At 34.7% G+C, this 17,415-nt stretch overlaps 1 protein-coding gene across 2 annotated transcripts in view; it reads left to right on the top strand.

Annotated features, from left to right (window-relative positions):
• Window positions 1-17,415, top strand: part of ASCC3 (activating signal cointegrator 1 complex subunit 3) — a 366,855-nt gene that overhangs the window by 337,492 nt on the left and 11,948 nt on the right. For both annotated transcript variants that reach the window (XM_027855178.1, XM_027855187.1), the window contains exon 37: window positions 1,794-2,018. In XM_027855178.1, coding sequence (XP_027710979.1) covers window positions 1,794-2,018 — 225 coding nt within the window. The remainder of the gene's footprint in view (window positions 1-1,793; window positions 2,019-17,415) is intronic.

The raw sequence follows: 17,415 nt of genomic DNA, 5'->3' as shown, positions 1-17,415 counted from the left end.
ATTTTCATCATCCACAGCTTATTTAAATCAAGTTGTGATTGCCTTAATTGCTCACTGTATCTTCTTCATTTTTCTTTACTCTTATTCAGTATTGACTTTGAGCTTTACTCTAACAAGCTGGGTGTCCAACTGTACAGAATTGGGTGATTATTAACCCACCATTTCCTATCTGTTAAAATATAATAAATTTCATTTTTGGTGATGTTAATTAATTATTACTTGGACTCTTTCCTCAAAGAAAATATATTAATGATAAGTAGGTTTGACACTTCGAAGCCTTTGACCTCTCTCTTTTCTTACTTCTGCACCATGTTTCCCAACATTTTTCTCCATTCTACCCTATTCCCACCTTTTCATTGAAATCGAGTATTAAAGTATATGTGCATGTTAAATTTAAAAAATCTAATCATATTCATTTTAAAACTTCTCTACCATTTCATCCTCTGCAAAAATTCTAACATTAAGAGAGTGGGATGAATAAAAGTTATACATAGAAGAAAATGAAGAGTGGGGAAGGGAATGTACTAAATACTACAGAGTGCTGAATATCATATAATGAAACCTCTAAGGGGTGCCATCAGTAACTTCCTTCACATCCAAGAGTCAACAAGAATCAAACAAGTCACGGAAAAGGGGATAATTGTAGAACAAATGATTGATTTAGTTAAAACTATGTGTAAAGAATAGCTCAGTTATCAAGGGCAATGGGGTGTATCTCAAATAATTGCTTTTTGAAAAGTAAGATTCCATATTCACACAACACTAATAGCTAGAACTAAAATATACATATACATATATATTTAAGAGGAAGAAACCTACATATTTCTCAGGAACATAACACACTTTTGTTAATGAAACAGTAAACTATATTTTTATAACATAAATTTTCTGATTCCTGTAGTTAGCTAATTACCAGGGGGAAATATCCTCTAGACCAAGAGTTCTTATCCAGGGATCTGTAGATAGATTTCAGGGTATTTGTGAACTTGGATGGGAAAAAAAAAACACATCTTTATTTTCACTAACTTTTGGTTTCCTTTTTAATGCTATACATTTTATTGCATGTATTTAAAAACATTATTCTAAGAAATGGTCCGTGGACTTCACCAACTGGCTGAAGATGATTTCATGGCAGTTGAGTTAGGAAAAGGTTATGTAGTAGCAGGAAGACCAGTGACCCCTCAAATCCACCGTCATTCACACAGGGTATTTGTTAGTATTTGTTAGATACTCTGTGGTACAGCTTCCTCACCAGAGTGGATTTAAATTTGTGAAATAGGCCCATTCTGTGTTTCTGCTATCTCAGTTTCTCAGTACTCATATAATTCATATGGGGTAATATCATTCAGCTCAGTTTAACAAACCTCAAAAAAGTTTGCCCAGATTATCAGATTGGTAGAGTTTTGCCTTACTGAGTATGACTTTAAAGGTGGAAGGATGAAACCAAGGAAATTCCCAAATTATGGATGACTCCAAATGTCCTTCCCTAATCTAATTAATTTAGAATAAAATAAGCTTAAAGCTATATGCTACCTAGTAATACACACACACACACACACACACACACACTCATCCAAAAGACTACATATCACTACTGCCCATGTTAACATTGAAAATGGTTGTTTTAAGTAAGCAAAAGTCTAAGAAATATGGCAGTAGGTCTGATTTCCACAGGTTTTTTCGATGTACAATCAAAAGCACAGCAATTATTTGATTATTCTTAGAGATACATATATGTGAATATAAAAATATAGACGTGTGTATGTATGTAATTTTCCCATTTTGTTTTTAAGGATGCTGAAGAGTATGCAGATCTGCCAGTAAGGCACAATGAAGATCAGATGAACAGCGAACTGGCAAGGAATCTCCCCATCGAAGTAAATCCTCATTCATTTGACAATTCCCACACAAAATCACATCTCCTGCTGCAAGCTCATTTTAGCCGAGCCATGTTACCATGCCCAGACTATGGCACTGACACTAAAACAGTATTGGACCAAGCTGTCAGAGTATGTCAGGTATGACAGTCCATTTTTATACCATTTTTTTCTCCTTATATGTTACAATATTTTTCAGTTTCAAAGAAAAATGTGCTTTGTTTTTAAAATTGTATTTCTGCATTATGGTTAGACTTAGTGAAATAAGTGAAAATAAGAATAATTAAAGAAAACTATAAATGTGAAACCTGGTTATTTCTGAAAATGAATATTTAACAAATATAAATTGGCAGATATCATCCCACATATTATCTTCAAAGCCAAAAAGGTGATTCATACGAAGAAGGATCTATTTGTCTTTTTCCTAAGACTCAAATATTGCTCTTATTATTTTGGTTGATGAGACTTGGAAATCAGTTTCAGTGAAAATGCAAATTAAGTTTAATATTTTTTTAATTAACTTATAGCAAAGTGCCATTAAGAATACCATAATCTGCTGCATGTAGCAAGAGTTTAACACCTTCATTTCTAGTTTCTTAGAAGTAAATTATACAAACTCACTGAGTTATTTGTATTAGTATGGTGAAGGAAACATTTTCTTAGTTTTCATTTGATATATAGAGATTTCAAAATTACTGTTTTTCTAAAACATGAAAAGAATCCATTACAATGAATGTGTCTTCTGTTATTCTTATGCTAATGGGTATCTATTAAGTACTCTGTTAAACACAGGCCCAGGGAACCAAAAGAAAACATGGTTCTAGCAGACATAAATATTTTTGACATTATTTTGTTTATGGTTTATGTCTCCAAGAAGATGATTTGCTCCTCCTTAGTCACTCTTTCTTTACAAGCTAAGGTTAAAGATCTTAAAGTTTTAACAGTGGGGTAACACTTCATGTAGGCACTATAATTTTTTTTTTCCAATCATTGACCTGTTGGTGAATTCTGGGATCAAAAGAATTGTAAAAGGAATTAAACTTTTTAAGTACATTTGTAAACCTACAAGTATGTACAGACATATATGTATACATATGTTATATTGCCTAAGTTGATTTTATTATAAGAGAATCCCTATGTGTGTTCTTTATTTGCCTTTCTCATCGTGCCTCTACCTCAGGTCTTAAAAGCTATAGAAAAATGAAAACAACAGGATGATTTCAGAGAAGTCAGTCTTTCTAAACCAATGGTAAGGAGGAAAGTTAGGTATGGTCAAGTTTTTTTTTAGTTTTTTGTTTGTCTTTTTAGTTTCCATCATTTTCTTAGTGACATGGAATCTTCTTGATCCTCTGTTACTCATTGTAAGAGCAATAGCATTGACAGTCTTAAATGTTAAATCCTTTTTGGTTACCCAGCTTTTTCAACTTAAGGATCTCCATCCTTATACTATTAAAGCTATAAAGAAATGTCAGTCAGATCTGTGTCTTAAACCTTGTCCTTCTTATAACTCTTTCCCCTCCAAAGTTGTGATAAAGATAAATCAGTAGATAAGAAGAAAGAAATATTCAGGTGACTAATGGAAAACTTTGGAAAACTAAAGAGTTGATAATTTTTCCATGTTTAGCTCACCATCCTAAACCCTGGGCATGGCAACTTTCAATTGGCATATGTATGCTCTAGCTTTTGTAAGAATTTGTTTAAACAGGTTTGTTTTTTTTTCAGGTAGCAATTATACAAGCTGATGGAAAGTTATAATGTGTTGTGCTACTACTACCTTCACGGGACAATGGCATGACCTTGTAGTCTGAGAACAGGATTAACCATAAAGTCAGCCCCAGTGCTGCTTCGTTTTAAGGCCTTGGGGAAGTCACTTAACCTCTGCTGCCTGAACAAAACTAACACCTTACAAAGATGATACATTAATGTTTATAAAGTAAACAAAGATTCTGGGACTAAAAGTGGTAGACATAACTTGATATTTTAAATTCTTAGAAGTGTTTTCATATTTCTCCCTTAAAAGTGTGAAAAATCTAGTTTCACAGAAAAATTCTAGCCTCTTTAGTTCATAGGATATCATACTAGATGGAGAGATTATTTCATATCAGGGACACCATAATACAGTCATTTACAAAGAATTTGGTTATTGTATTTTCCCAACTCAAAAACATCCTGAATATACCCTTTACACACTCTCTCACCCCCACAAATACTTTATCAGTGAGATTTGTACATGTTTTTGTCTGCTTTTTTCACATTTTAGTATTATTGGCAGGAGTATCTTTACTTAGTCTCTGTTATACATGGAACTCAAAGCCTTGTGACCATTGCCCCATAGATTTCACACACACTCACACACAATCTATCAGCATACACACTGTAATACTTTAAATATGACTAATATTTTCAGTTTTTATACTTTAATCATTATCAGCTGTTTTGAGAAATTTTAGCCATTTTCCACATACATAATTAGGTATCTTGGTCCTTCACCTCTGGAAATGTTTCTCTTGATTACATTAGCTAATAAAATGTGTCTGTAGTTCCTGATACATGAACTGAAATTATTTCAGTACTAGTATACTAAAGAAAAAAGCCTTTCTATTAACCCTGAGAATTAGTGCCATTATCTATATTTTGCTGATAAGATATGCCAAGAAGTTGTGACTGGTCTAAGCTTACCCAACAAATAAATGACAAAACTAAGACTGGTGAGAGGAAGTGGCCAGTGGTTTGATTGTCTCGCTGAGCTATGTTGTTTTTCTGAATTGACAAAGCAGTGGATGATTAGAAAGCTAAAATAATTCAAAGTTGATGTGATGCCTTTTATAGTTTACTATGGCATAAAGGTAACCTTGCATTCTAAACAGCTATGCCCTTGGAGCAGAATCTCTGACAGTTCCTGCCAAGCTGGAAAGTCTTTGAGTTTAAACTTGGAGATGGCCTGTGTGTATATATGTTGTCTAAGGACCTACCTAAGTTAATTTTGAAGAGGCCTATTACCAGCTTGGCTTTAGGGTGATGAATTTTTTGATCTATGTTACATGCTCCATTTTTGTAATATTTATGTGTAAATTTGAACTTTAAGGATATTTAGAGCAATGGGTTTAAAATCCATTCATGACACTAATTTACCAGGCAAACTTGTGAAAATCATCTAAGCTCAACACTTAGAGGTCTATAAAGTATTGTTTATATCAGGGTGGCTTATATCAGACCTTCAACTTAATTTCCTCTGATCTGTGGGTACAAAGAACAAAAGTAAATCTGTGTATGCTTGTCACGGTGAAAACTCAACATAGTTTTTAAAAGGATCTAGCAATAATACTCTATAAGGCCACAAAATAGGGATGTTATTTTATGAAGGTGGATTTTTTTTCTCTGTAAAACAAAATGTAACATTCCCCACTTTCCAGAGCAAGAAATTCCTAAATTTTAAAGTCATGAGAATTTCTCTGTTGAAAATGAGAGAAGAAATTTCAAGAAAACCCACAAAGTTACTTCAATTAAACAAACATTTATTGAACTCCAAATGTACACAGAGTACCCAGCTAAATGACTTGTCCAGAGTCACATAGGTGGTAAGTAGATGAAATAGGATTTGAACTCGGGCCCTTCCTGACCTCAAGTCCAGCACCAATATACTGTACCATCTAATTGCCACCTTTATAGCACCTGGAGCATTGTTAAACAATAAAAATATAGTAAGTGACCAATAGTATCAAAAGTAAAATAGGTTAGTCTGCTGTCCTTTGAACAAATCCTGATTTGACCTACAAATCACTTTTTTTTCCCATGTTGTGAGTCCTTTAATTGTACTGTGAAAGGTCAGGTAAGAAACAGTGAGAATAAAATACCAGGGGTATAGTGCTGATAATTCTAATATTAAGCCACCAGAAGCTAAGTACATCCTTGTAGTGAGTCAACCAATTTGTTCTACAGTGGATTTGTTTTTGGCCCAGACTGTTCTGTAATCAAATTACTTGGAGTCAGGAAGGACCTGAGTTCAAATCTTGCTTCATCCACTTACCAGTTGTATGACCTGGGCAAGTAACTTATCTCAGCTTTAGTTGCCTCATCTGTAAAATGGGGTAACAATAATGGGACCTACTTCTCAGAGCTGTTGTACATATCAAGCAGTATAACATATGTAAAGCATTTTGTAAACTTCAAAGCTCTGTACAAATGCTAGCCATTGTTATTATAATAAACAATACCTAAGAAGTCTCTGCTTTCAGGGAATTTGTAATTTAAGGAAGTAGAAAGATTGTTCTTTTTCTGTTTATTTACCCTTTTTTTAGCCCTATTTTTACCTATTTTAGCTGAATGGACTTAGATTTCTAATAGACCTCTGCTTTTATGCTTGAGGCAATATCATACAGGCCAGTATTATTCTCTGATGCCACATTGTTCAGAGGAACATAAAGGTTTTTATAAAAGCTGCCCTAATTTTGACTTCTGCAGCTTACTTAACAAAATATCAAATATAATAAATTGATATACCTGTGACAGCATTTAGTACCCATTTAAAAGTTTGGTACATTTCAGATAGCACTAGCTAATGTTTTCTTCTTCTTTAATGTTCTGCTATTCTAAAATTACTCTATTCCATCTTCAAACAAATATGTATTTAGTTCTGAGAGCAGAGAATGGATTCAGTCTTTATTCATTGGCACAACTTTTTTTTTTTTTTGAGAACTAATATGGCTGTAATTGCCTCTGCATTTCTATTGGCAAAGGACTTCCATTTCTAGTAAATAAAATCACAACAATATTTAATGTTAGCAGAATAAAACTTCCATATGAGTAGGACTGCCTTAGCCTTTAAGGAATATTTACCTATGAATGGGTTAAGCAGAGACTCAATAGGATACCAGTGTGTTGAGGGTTGTCAAGACCTATTACATGAACAAGGTTTAGAATTAGAGAATCAAATACAGTTTGAAAGAAAAATGTCCCAAGTATCTCTGGGCTTAACAAAAGAAGTACTTGGTCAAATCCCTTGTTCAATATCTTCAGAAAATGTTTTGGTTAAAGGTGGTTAAAATATATCCATCTAAGTGAGTTTTATTTTTAAATTTCTATAGATAAGCCAAATAGAATTACTCTATATCTCACAAAGCAAGCATCTAATAAATGTTTATTGAATTAAATTGAAATGAAGAGACCATAGTAGTATTTGGCTTCCAGAATTGAATGGATTATATAGTTAGCAGCTAAGACTGCTAAATAAAATCATATATTATTTTAAAGACAGGGTCCCTCCCCCTCAAATCTATTGCATAGTCAAAAAAGATAAAAAAGCTCATTCATAAACGTGTATTCTGTAAGTGTGCATCCACTAATATTAATCCTACGATTGTATTTGTCTGTATGTGGGGAAGACAATGTAGCATAGTTTGTGTTTTTTTTTAATTGCCCTGGATTAGGAAATCAGGAGCCCTATGTTCTTATCTTCGCTTGTGCCTTCTGATCAGCCTTGTAGATTTAGGGAAGTCATTTCAGTTTTCTAGGCCTCTGATTTGTTTGGAAAATGAAGGTCTGATAAAAACTGTTCACAGTTATATAATCAGTCTTCAAAACAAGTTAATAGGGTAAGCTATGTAAGTCTTTTTCTATTCTTATTTTATAGAAAAGGAAAATGAAACACAGAGTAGATAAGTGACTTGGCCAGGGTCACACAGCTAGTAAATATGAGTCAGGGTTTGAACTCCAGTCAATACACTTTCCATTATAGAAACAGGAAGCAATCACTTATTCAGTATGCAGATTTAAGGGTATAAGCAAATAGTCATGTAGATTTATTTACTAGAAAAATGACTTCCAGGATTCTTCTGCCATCCTCCATCATCCCCAAAACCCTCCCTCTCCTCCCCTATACAGTGTGAGTTTACTTAGAAGCTTTTGTATGGCAGGTTGATGATGGCTTATTGAAGATGTAATACTGCTTATGAAGAATCTTCCTACCCCCAGCTTCCTCTTTTCACGCCCACCAGCAAAACCTTTTCCCGTCTGGGGCTGTAGGAAATGAGTAATGCTTAACCCATTTGTGTGATCAATTCACTTAAGCAGCTACTGTGAAATGTTAATCACAACTTTAATTTGTACTGCATTAGCATTTTGATTAACTTGTATGCTTGCTAGCGCACTTGAAGCGCTTTTACTCATAGTTACAGCTCGGAAATGACTTTTTGATTAATTAAGTTTGTTAGACAGCAGCTGAGCTTCCTGAATGCTAACCTTCAGGGGCTGAAAGTTCAGGAGAAAGTTACTGTGAACAACTGTTGCTGCAGAAAAGGAATCTCATAATTATACTTATAATTATTGACAAAATATTGTATCATTACTTTGAAATTGACCTGAACCTTTACGGTTTGTAGATTTTTTTCCTCAAGAAAACTTTTTCTGCTTTTCCTGACATCATTAAGCTTCTAGAAGCTACCGAGCTAGAACTGTGGTTTGTTTGTTTTTTCTGTTTCATTTGAGAGGTTTTTTGGATTTGAAGTTTTAGTTTTTCACTAATGCATTTGTTAACCTGAGCTTTTATAGTTTTTTTTTCTACTTTTATGTACTCCTATAAATCAACCACTTGGATTTGGAGAATGATTGAAAATCTTTTCCTTATAATGGACCAAGCAAATTTACATTCTTTCTAATATACTTTTCTTAGCTTTTCAAAAGTATGTGATAGTATTACATTAGAATACATGTGATTCGATTTTTCAAAAGTTTTAACTTCTGTGATACTATCACCAGATACATTCAAGGGCTGTCTTGGAGACTACACCATAAATCAGAGGAAAGGAATGTGTAGGACTTCAGGGGAGGGGGGGACGCTATGAGAGGGCAGAGATGAGAAAGTAAGGGTCCATTAAACATTAAGAGGCTGGTGGAATAACACAGAAGAGAGAGAGAGAAGAGCCATCTGTCCCATCCTTTGTACCCCTAACAAGGTAAACCCTTTCTCTAGTGTACTAAATTTAGGTCTCATCTACAGTACTTTTTAAAATGCTAACTTGCACTAGCTCTACTGAAACACCTAGGTCAAAGATGTAAAGACTTTTTATGTTGACAAATATTAAAAGTATATTGACAAATATTAAAGTATATTGATTATTGCCCCAAATTTACAAGATCATAGAATCTTATCTCCCAAAGGCACCTTATATATTATCTAGTGTAATTACCTAAGAAGCCCTTTGTGTCATTTGGAATATGTGATATTTAAATATCATGAAATAATAGCTAATCTTACTGATTTTTAATGTATTTGTTTCATTTACATTAAGCATAATGAGTGTAGTGACCAAAATTTCTTTCAAAATTAATTTTTTAAATTAAACTATGTAGTTTTTTAAACTATCAATTCTGCTTAAAAGATGTTGAATAATATATTTCTCTGTATTATTGAGGTTATCACAGTATTAACTAAGAGCATTAAAATTATTTTAAACATTTTAGCTTTGTGCTTTATTTCACTCCTAATCTGAAGTAAAATTCAATTAGTGACTCAGAAATAAATACAAAGCAGCCTCAAATGGAATTTAAATTTATATATTTCTCACAGTATTAAAAAGAACACTGGATTTTGAGGACTGGATTCAAATGCCACTTCTGTTACTTGCTACCTGTGTAACTTTAGACAAGTCACAGAATTTTAGGGTTGAAAAGGACCTTGGCAGCCTCTAGTTCATTAAAACAAACTTAACAAGTAGTTCTACAGTCTACTTAAAGACCTCCAATGAGAGAAAAATCACCACCTCACTGAATTTGTTTCTTAATTTTTGGTGAGTTTGAGATCAGGTGGTCTCTAAGCTCCCTTCCCAGTTGTAAATTTTATGAACTATCTAATATTTAGTTCTTTTCAAAATAATTGCATAAAGTTTCAATGTAGATGGCCTTAATACTAGAGTTTACTATTTTAATGTTATTTGAGAAATATGTCAATGTGCCATAAAAGATTTAGTGAAAAGTAAAATGCACATACAATAATTAGCAAATATAATTTGTCGAAACTGCTAGGCAGAAGTAAGAAGGAAAACCTCTGGATTCAAGTTTTCAAAGATTAATCATTTCTATGGCAGCTTTTAGAAATTATTTGTATGCCCTGTGTACTGATTCTAGATGCAGTAAAATCTTTTCTAGGAAGATGCTTGCTTGAGGTTCAAAGTAAACAGAAAGAACATGAGGAGGTACCAAAGCAATGACTGTGTAGCTTTTGCATCCTAAATCAAATTGCCAAAAGGATCTGCTTCCAAAACTTGTCCATATTTTATGAAATGGTCATTTTTTTCCTTTGAATAAGAATGGATACTTGATATGGCAGTTAATTCAGTTTTCTATTTAAATAGTTAAGCCAAGACTGAAATGCCTAGAAAAATGGCCAAACCTCCTAGATGATTTTAGTGTAGATCCTGCCGAAAATTGTTACATTTAGAAGTTTTATTGTCTTGTCTAATAAAAACCTCATGGCTTCCTGTGCCTTGATATTTGTCAAGACAAAACTCAGAACATGAAGTAGCATACTGAAGGACCATCAGTGTGATCCTCTTCTACCACTGCCCAGTGAATACAGACCGACAGAAAGATATGCACATGCGCGTACACACACACACACACACACACACACGCACACACGCACACACAAACCAAGCCAAAGCCCAGCATATAGGAATTTGGATTCACACTAACATATCACCTCATAAACATTCTACTCAAAATATTGTGATTAGATTATTCTACAAGCTTCTCCAATAACAAAACTCCCCTTACTCATCTCTTCTCTCTTATCAGTTAAATGCTTCTGGAATTCTTCTCAACTTCTTGAGAATAACACCAGAAATATGGATAACACAGATAACATTCATTGTATCTACACTTCCCACCCTAACCAAAGACTACACCTCCCTTGCTTTCATCTCTTTCCAGCTTAGCCCTGTCCAAACCTGACAGCCATTCAGCCACTATCTACTCTTATCTCCCCTTCCATCAGGTCCTTTTTGTCAACTGACTCCCTGACATTTTCTACATATGACTGGATATGGATATTGCCAAAAAATTGAAGTTGACCTTATCTTTAAAAACTGGAAATAACCTATTTCTGACTTGACAGTCATTTTAAATATCAAATGTCTTTGTGCAATCATATTATCAGCTTGATAAAGCAAAGTTCAAAACCAATACTAAATTAGGAGAAAAGATAAAAATACCTCATACCTTTACAGCTGTGACCCAACAAACTTATTCAAGGAATTTAAATCTATCACCATTTTTAGAGGAGTTTTAAGCAGCACAAAGCAGTCACCACAAGAAGATGACCAAAAGATCCTAGTAACTACCTCAGTTGGCAAACACTTGACATCTTTGTCATGTGGAGACACCAGGCAACCAAGGGCAACACTGATTTAAAGTTATAACCTCATTCACAAAACATTATGGAAAAGGAGACTACGTTATCTCACACGCCCTCAAAATAAATAAATTAGGTATACAAACAGACAGATAAGCATTTAAATGGAAAATGAATCCACAGAAAAATTGGCATGAGCCTAGCTAAGCCAGATCATCAGAAGAACCATCTGTAAGGAAAACTGGAGGGAGCAGGGAGAGAACAGCTATATGTGAAATGGACCAGATCTACCATTATTGCTATAATATACAAGTTGTGCGAGTGTGGGTATATATGTCGTTCTCATCGACAACAGTGGAATCACCACATTTGGATTATGCCACCTCAGTATCTGAGAGAGTGGTAAAGGCCATTGAGAAAATTAAGTCAAGAAGAGGCACTAGATCTGATGCATATGGAAGAAATCTGTTATGGTAAAACAATTTTAAGGAACTCAAGACAAGATAGAATAAAATATCCAAAAGAATAGAAATATTCACGGACTATACTTTTACTTAAAGGCAGGACTGGAGGTGGTGGCCTACAAAAAGACATCAGCAGATACCTACTCATGTTTTCATTCATTTCTATAAAACGGAAAATGTTCTATTCAAGGAAATAAGGGCACTCTTGAAGAAATCTTGAAAGTGAAACAACAAGCTTTCAAATACAGTTTCTTAAAGCAAAACTCATTTTTATAGTCACAACTGACTGAAGCATAAGGAAGATAGAAGATCCGATTGTATTTATTTTTTAATGATTTCAAGTACATATTTCGCTTTGTAAAGAAAATGTTACCTAAAAGGCTCTTCTCAGATAAAGTGCCTCCCACTCATATGTGTAGTTATGAGTCTTCCAGAGCTGTTACCATTAAAATTAACTTTGTTCAATTATGTGCTGACTATCGATATCAAACAAGACATAAAACAGGGAGATATGCTGAAGTAAAATATATGACAGTGTCATGGAGCATGCCCTATGCAGTTTAAATAGAAAAGGAATTTTCTGTTTATGACAGCATTAGCTAGTTGGTCTAATTTGCAGATGGCATTGTGTTGATTTTATATATCCCCAGAACACTATACCTTGTTATTAAGATCCTCATTTGAAAAATAGCAGTCTAACCACCCACACAAGCAATGTGGATGAAAAAATATATTTTCTAGATTATGGTTTACATTTGAATAAAGAGTCTATTTAGTTTATCTCTCAGTGTGCTTATCTTAGATTGGCACTGGTTCATAGGAGTCAGAGTTACAAGGGATAGTAGAGATTTTCTAGTCCAGCCATCTTGTTTTACAAATGAAGAAACTGAGGCCTTAAGAGAATTTCCTCAAGATCACAAATATATAAATAGAGGTGATTTGAACCTCCAGAACTCATTTTCCTATACCATCCTGCCCTTGCAGATGATCAGTGAACTGTGGAAGATGTTGGGGACTAGATCACATTTAAGAAATTGTTCATTGCTCACTGCTAATTTTTTTTTAAAAGCCCATCTTTTAACACAGTAATTCTACCAATGATTCTGTATGGCTGTCAATCAGGAAATGCCATAAAATCATAAGAACCAAGTTAGAGGCCTCCCAAAGAACAATGAAAATACATATGATAAATATAAAGTAAGCTACAGTTTATTACCAAAAAAAAGTATCATAAAGGACCTGTTAGGAATAGAAGGTAGACCAGATATACAGTGAGAATGAGAGGTAACAAATAGATGGCCTGAGTGCTACTCTCTGGTACTGACAAAATATTAAAAGAACTATACCTTCTATGGATGATTTATGCAAAAAAAAAACAAAACATAAAAAAGAATCACACAGGATAAGAAGACATGAAGAGGTTACCTTAAGAACCAGAAGAAGGTAGTGTCCACTGAAGAGTTTACAGTTCCGTCAAAGAAATGCATGAGAGTTATAAACAAACACTGAGATATGAGGGAGGATAGTTCTTTACCAACTAGAGCAATTAAGGAAGCCTTCCCAGAAGGTGTGGTACTTCGGTTAGGCTTCAAGTGTAGGTTAGAATCCCAAGGGAAGATGGAAGCGTTGTAAATAGAGGGAAAAGCATGATGATCAAAACCAGGCAAGAAAGCAAGGGGCATGTGTTTATAGCTTTCTTATACCCTTCTTTGATAGGACTATGACCTCATCGATGAGCATTCTCCTCTGGTTTATGCTTCTCATACTGTATAATTGTTTTCTAAGTCTTTTCCCAAATCCTCTGTTATTATTATTATTATTATCATTATCATTATTTATTGGCAGTGAGTATTGTATGAGATAAGGCTGGAATTAAGGTGGCAGCAAGTTGTGAAGGGTCTTGAATGCCAACTAAAGAACTTGAACTTTACACAGTAGGCAATAAAGAGGGAGTTGTTGCAAAGTTTTGAGTAGAGGAGTGATACATCCAGATCTGTTTATGATCAGTTTGACAGTGATGTGCAAGATAAACTAGAAACGGAAAAAACCTATGAAGAGGCTATTGCAGTAGGCCTGGCATGGTAACAGGAATAAAAAGAAGAGACGCAAGAACAATCATGGAAGTAGAATTGCCAGAAGTAAGTGATTGGTTAAATATGAGAATGAGGAAGAAATTAAAGATAATAGAAAGATTTTGAACCTAGGAGACTAGGTGAGTGGTGGTACTACTGAACAAAACATGTAAAATCACAGTGAATTAGTGCTAAAGTCATAAAGGAAATTCAGGAGGCACTGACCTCTGGAAATTAGCAGATGATAGCGATAAAGACAGAAAAATAGAATCGTTATTTCATGGTCTTCAAAGGAGGAAATGTCATTCATTTAAATCTAACAATCATTTGTCAAGCACCTGTTAAATGCACAAAGATAAAAATGAAATAGCTCTGCCCTGAAGGAACTTAGTGAGGGGAGGTGGGAATGGGGAGGAGTGTTGAATACGACATACCCACTGAAAGTAAATATAGGAGAATTTGAGAACACTAACAATTAAGGAGATAGAAAGGCAGTGAATTAATGAGTGAGCAAAATTTATTATTTATTATGTGGCAGAAACATCGTCATCAGGAGAGGCTTCCTCTATGAGATGGCAACTTTGTTGAGCTTTAACGGAAGTTAGATGTTCCATGAGCTGGAAATTAAAGAGAGTAGGCAAAATGGACGTGAGGAACCACCTCTGCAGAAGCACAGAAATGGAAACTATACCATTAAGTTCTGTTAAGAACGTAGTGTAGTCTGGCTCGAACATAGAGTATGTGAAGGGAATTAATATGAAATAAGCCTAGAAAAGCAGATTGGAGCCAGATTATAGGGGACTTTAAAAACTGGGCTATATTTGATACTAGAAGCTGAAGCCACTGAAATTGACAGTCACATAGTCAGACCACTATTTTAGGAATATGAATTTGTTAGCTCATAGAAGAGGAAGCAGACCAATTAGGAACATAAGATCACAGATTTAAAGTTGAAAAGGACCTAGTCCTCATTTTCTAGATTAGGAAACTGTGCACAGGGAGATGAAGTGAAGGACCAAGTGACAGAACCAAGACTTGAACCCAGGTTCCTCTGGTTCTAGATCTCGCACTCTGTTTCTTTTAATGGCACCACCATCTTCCCAGTAATCTGAGGTCAAAACCTGGGAACTACCTTTCACTCCTTTGCTTATCTATATCCAGTCAGTTACCAAGTTCTGTCAGTTCTCCCTACATGTTTCTCATTCGTTCCCTGCTACCACCACGATCCAGTTGCTCATTACTTTTCACCTGGACTACTATAATAGTTTTTTTGTTTGTTTTGGGGTGTGTGTGTGTGTTTGTTTTGGGTTTTGTTTGTTTGTTTGTTTGGTGAGGCAGTTAGGGTTAAGTGACTTGCCCAGAGTCACACAGCTGGTGATGTGTCTGAGGTCAAATTTGAACTTAGGTCCTCCCTACTCCAGGGCAGGTGCTGTGTCTACTGTGCCACCTAGCTGCCCCAACTAAAATAGTATTTTAACAGTATCTAGCACACCATGCTTTGCACATAATAGTCACTTAATAAGTATGAGTAAATGACTTGGTTTCTCCCACTTTGTCTCACCATCCTTGCAACCATCCTACATACCACTTGGCAAATTAAGTTAGATAGCTAGCTAGGTGGCTCACTGGAAAGTCAGACTTGGAGTCAGGAAGATCTGAATTCAAATCCCACCTCTGACACTTACTGCAAGCTAGCTATTCTTAGTGTAGCCTCTTGTTACTTAACTATTCCTTTGCACAAAAATTTCGTGATTCTTTGTCATCCACTGATGACAAGCTAGACTCTAGCTTGAAAATGAAGGCTCAGTGTGATCTGACCCCCAACCTTATCTCCCATTACTTCCCTCGACATGTACACTATGCTCTTGTCTCCATAAATTCTTGGTCTTTCTTTTTGTGAAAAGGAAAGAAAGTTAAAAGTTTCCAAATCATTCTGTGCCTTTTGATTTCATTTACTTCATGTAAGCAGTTACTTAGCATTATTTCTTGCTGTCTCACATCTGGATCTTACTAGGGAAAATTATTGAGAAATGCCATAAATTTTGTGAAAACTTTCAGCTTCATCAGGAAAACTTCAAAGTTAAAAACAGATGTTTTAGCCAACTCTGCTTGTATGCAAGCTGTCAGTATGGCACAATTTCCAACCAAATTATAATGCAGCATCAAAACTGAGATCACTAAAATTACTTTAGACTACAATTTTATAAATAATGATGCTTCATTTTGGGTCTAATTACTCATTTATCCCCTCCCTTTCTCTTACTTTAGCATTGTCTAGCAGATTTGTATGAATAGGATATGGTCCTACTCATCATGGGTATGAGTTTGCCTTGATTCATTCCATTTGCTTCATAGAAAACTGATGGATTTCAATCAACTCAGCAGGGGTACGAGAGGAATATAAGATTTGACTTATCCCTAGATTTTAAAACATATATATTTCCATTATATTTAGAGGAATGCCTTCCTATAGGCTGTAATACAAGCAGAACTGTAAAATCATTGCCTTGCTAGTCAGCAAAGATTTTCTACATTGCTATTCAATAAGCCGAAACCAAGAAACATCAGTCCATTCTACTATATGGCTGTGAAAGAAGACCACACAGGTGGATAGTTTTTATGAAAAGTAAATGGCTTTTTGAAGCCATTCTTCTATTGTGTACAACATAACGTGGCGATTATAGATTTGACCATTTTCTGAGAAAGTAAAGATCATGCAAAATTATTTTCAGTGGATTATGATGTACTTCTTTAATTGGAAGGAAACGAAAAAGAAAAATTAAAATAAATGATTTGGTAATTATTTACCAAAGATAGTTCAGAAGGACAGAAATACTGTCATATAGTAGTTACATTTGTACAGCAATTAATTTTAAACTACCAGAAAAGCATTTCTAAAATTCTTTTTCCAGACACGTTAATACAAATGTGCATTTTAGTAACATGTTCATGAATAGATGAAACGATTGCAATTAAAATGACATTTTAAGTATTTACTAGATACTTCTAATCCCTGCTGCTCTCAACTCTGAATGCCCCAAATCTATTAAAATCACATTGTAGGCTACTAATGTAATATGGGTGTCTAACCATGACTCATACTAACTCATATGTCTTTATGGCGGCATCTCTCCAGAATCAGACTAATTTAATTGAAATGGATTTGCCTGTATAAACAATTCTTTTGTTTAAAGAAGATTTCATTGTTTAGTTTTGCCTTAAGTAAATGCAGCCTTTTGTTTGTCCATAAAACATTTGATTAAATGTATAGACTAATGCGTAGTTTCTCATCCTTCCACTAGTAGCATATAAAATGAGTTAGAAGTATTACAGGTTTGTACTTTTTTGAGATCATGAACAATGTCATTTACACTGAAAAAATAGAGATATGTTTTCTGGGGGGAACCTAAAAGTTTTTATCTTCTTACTATTATTAATATTAAGTTTAAAAGACTACCAAGATTTTTTTGGGGGGGGGGGGGGGGAGGCTAGGCAATGGGGTTAAATGACTTGCCCAGGGTAACACAGCTAGTAAGTGTCAAGTGTCTGAGGCTGGATTTGAACTCAGGTCCTCCTGATTCCAGGGCCAGCGCTCTAACCACCGTGCCACTTAGGTGCCCCCAAGATTACTCTTTAAAAATGTTTTTGTTTCTTAA

The sequence above is a fragment of the Vombatus ursinus genome, unplaced genomic scaffold, assembly GCF_900497805.2.
Source record: "Vombatus ursinus unplaced genomic scaffold, bare-nosed wombat genome assembly UNPS02000582.1, whole genome shotgun sequence".
Lineage (NCBI taxonomy): Eukaryota > Metazoa > Chordata > Mammalia > Diprotodontia > Vombatidae > Vombatus > Vombatus ursinus.
The sequence above is the reverse complement of the archived record's forward strand: the minus strand, read 5'-3'. Positions and strand labels throughout refer to the sequence as shown.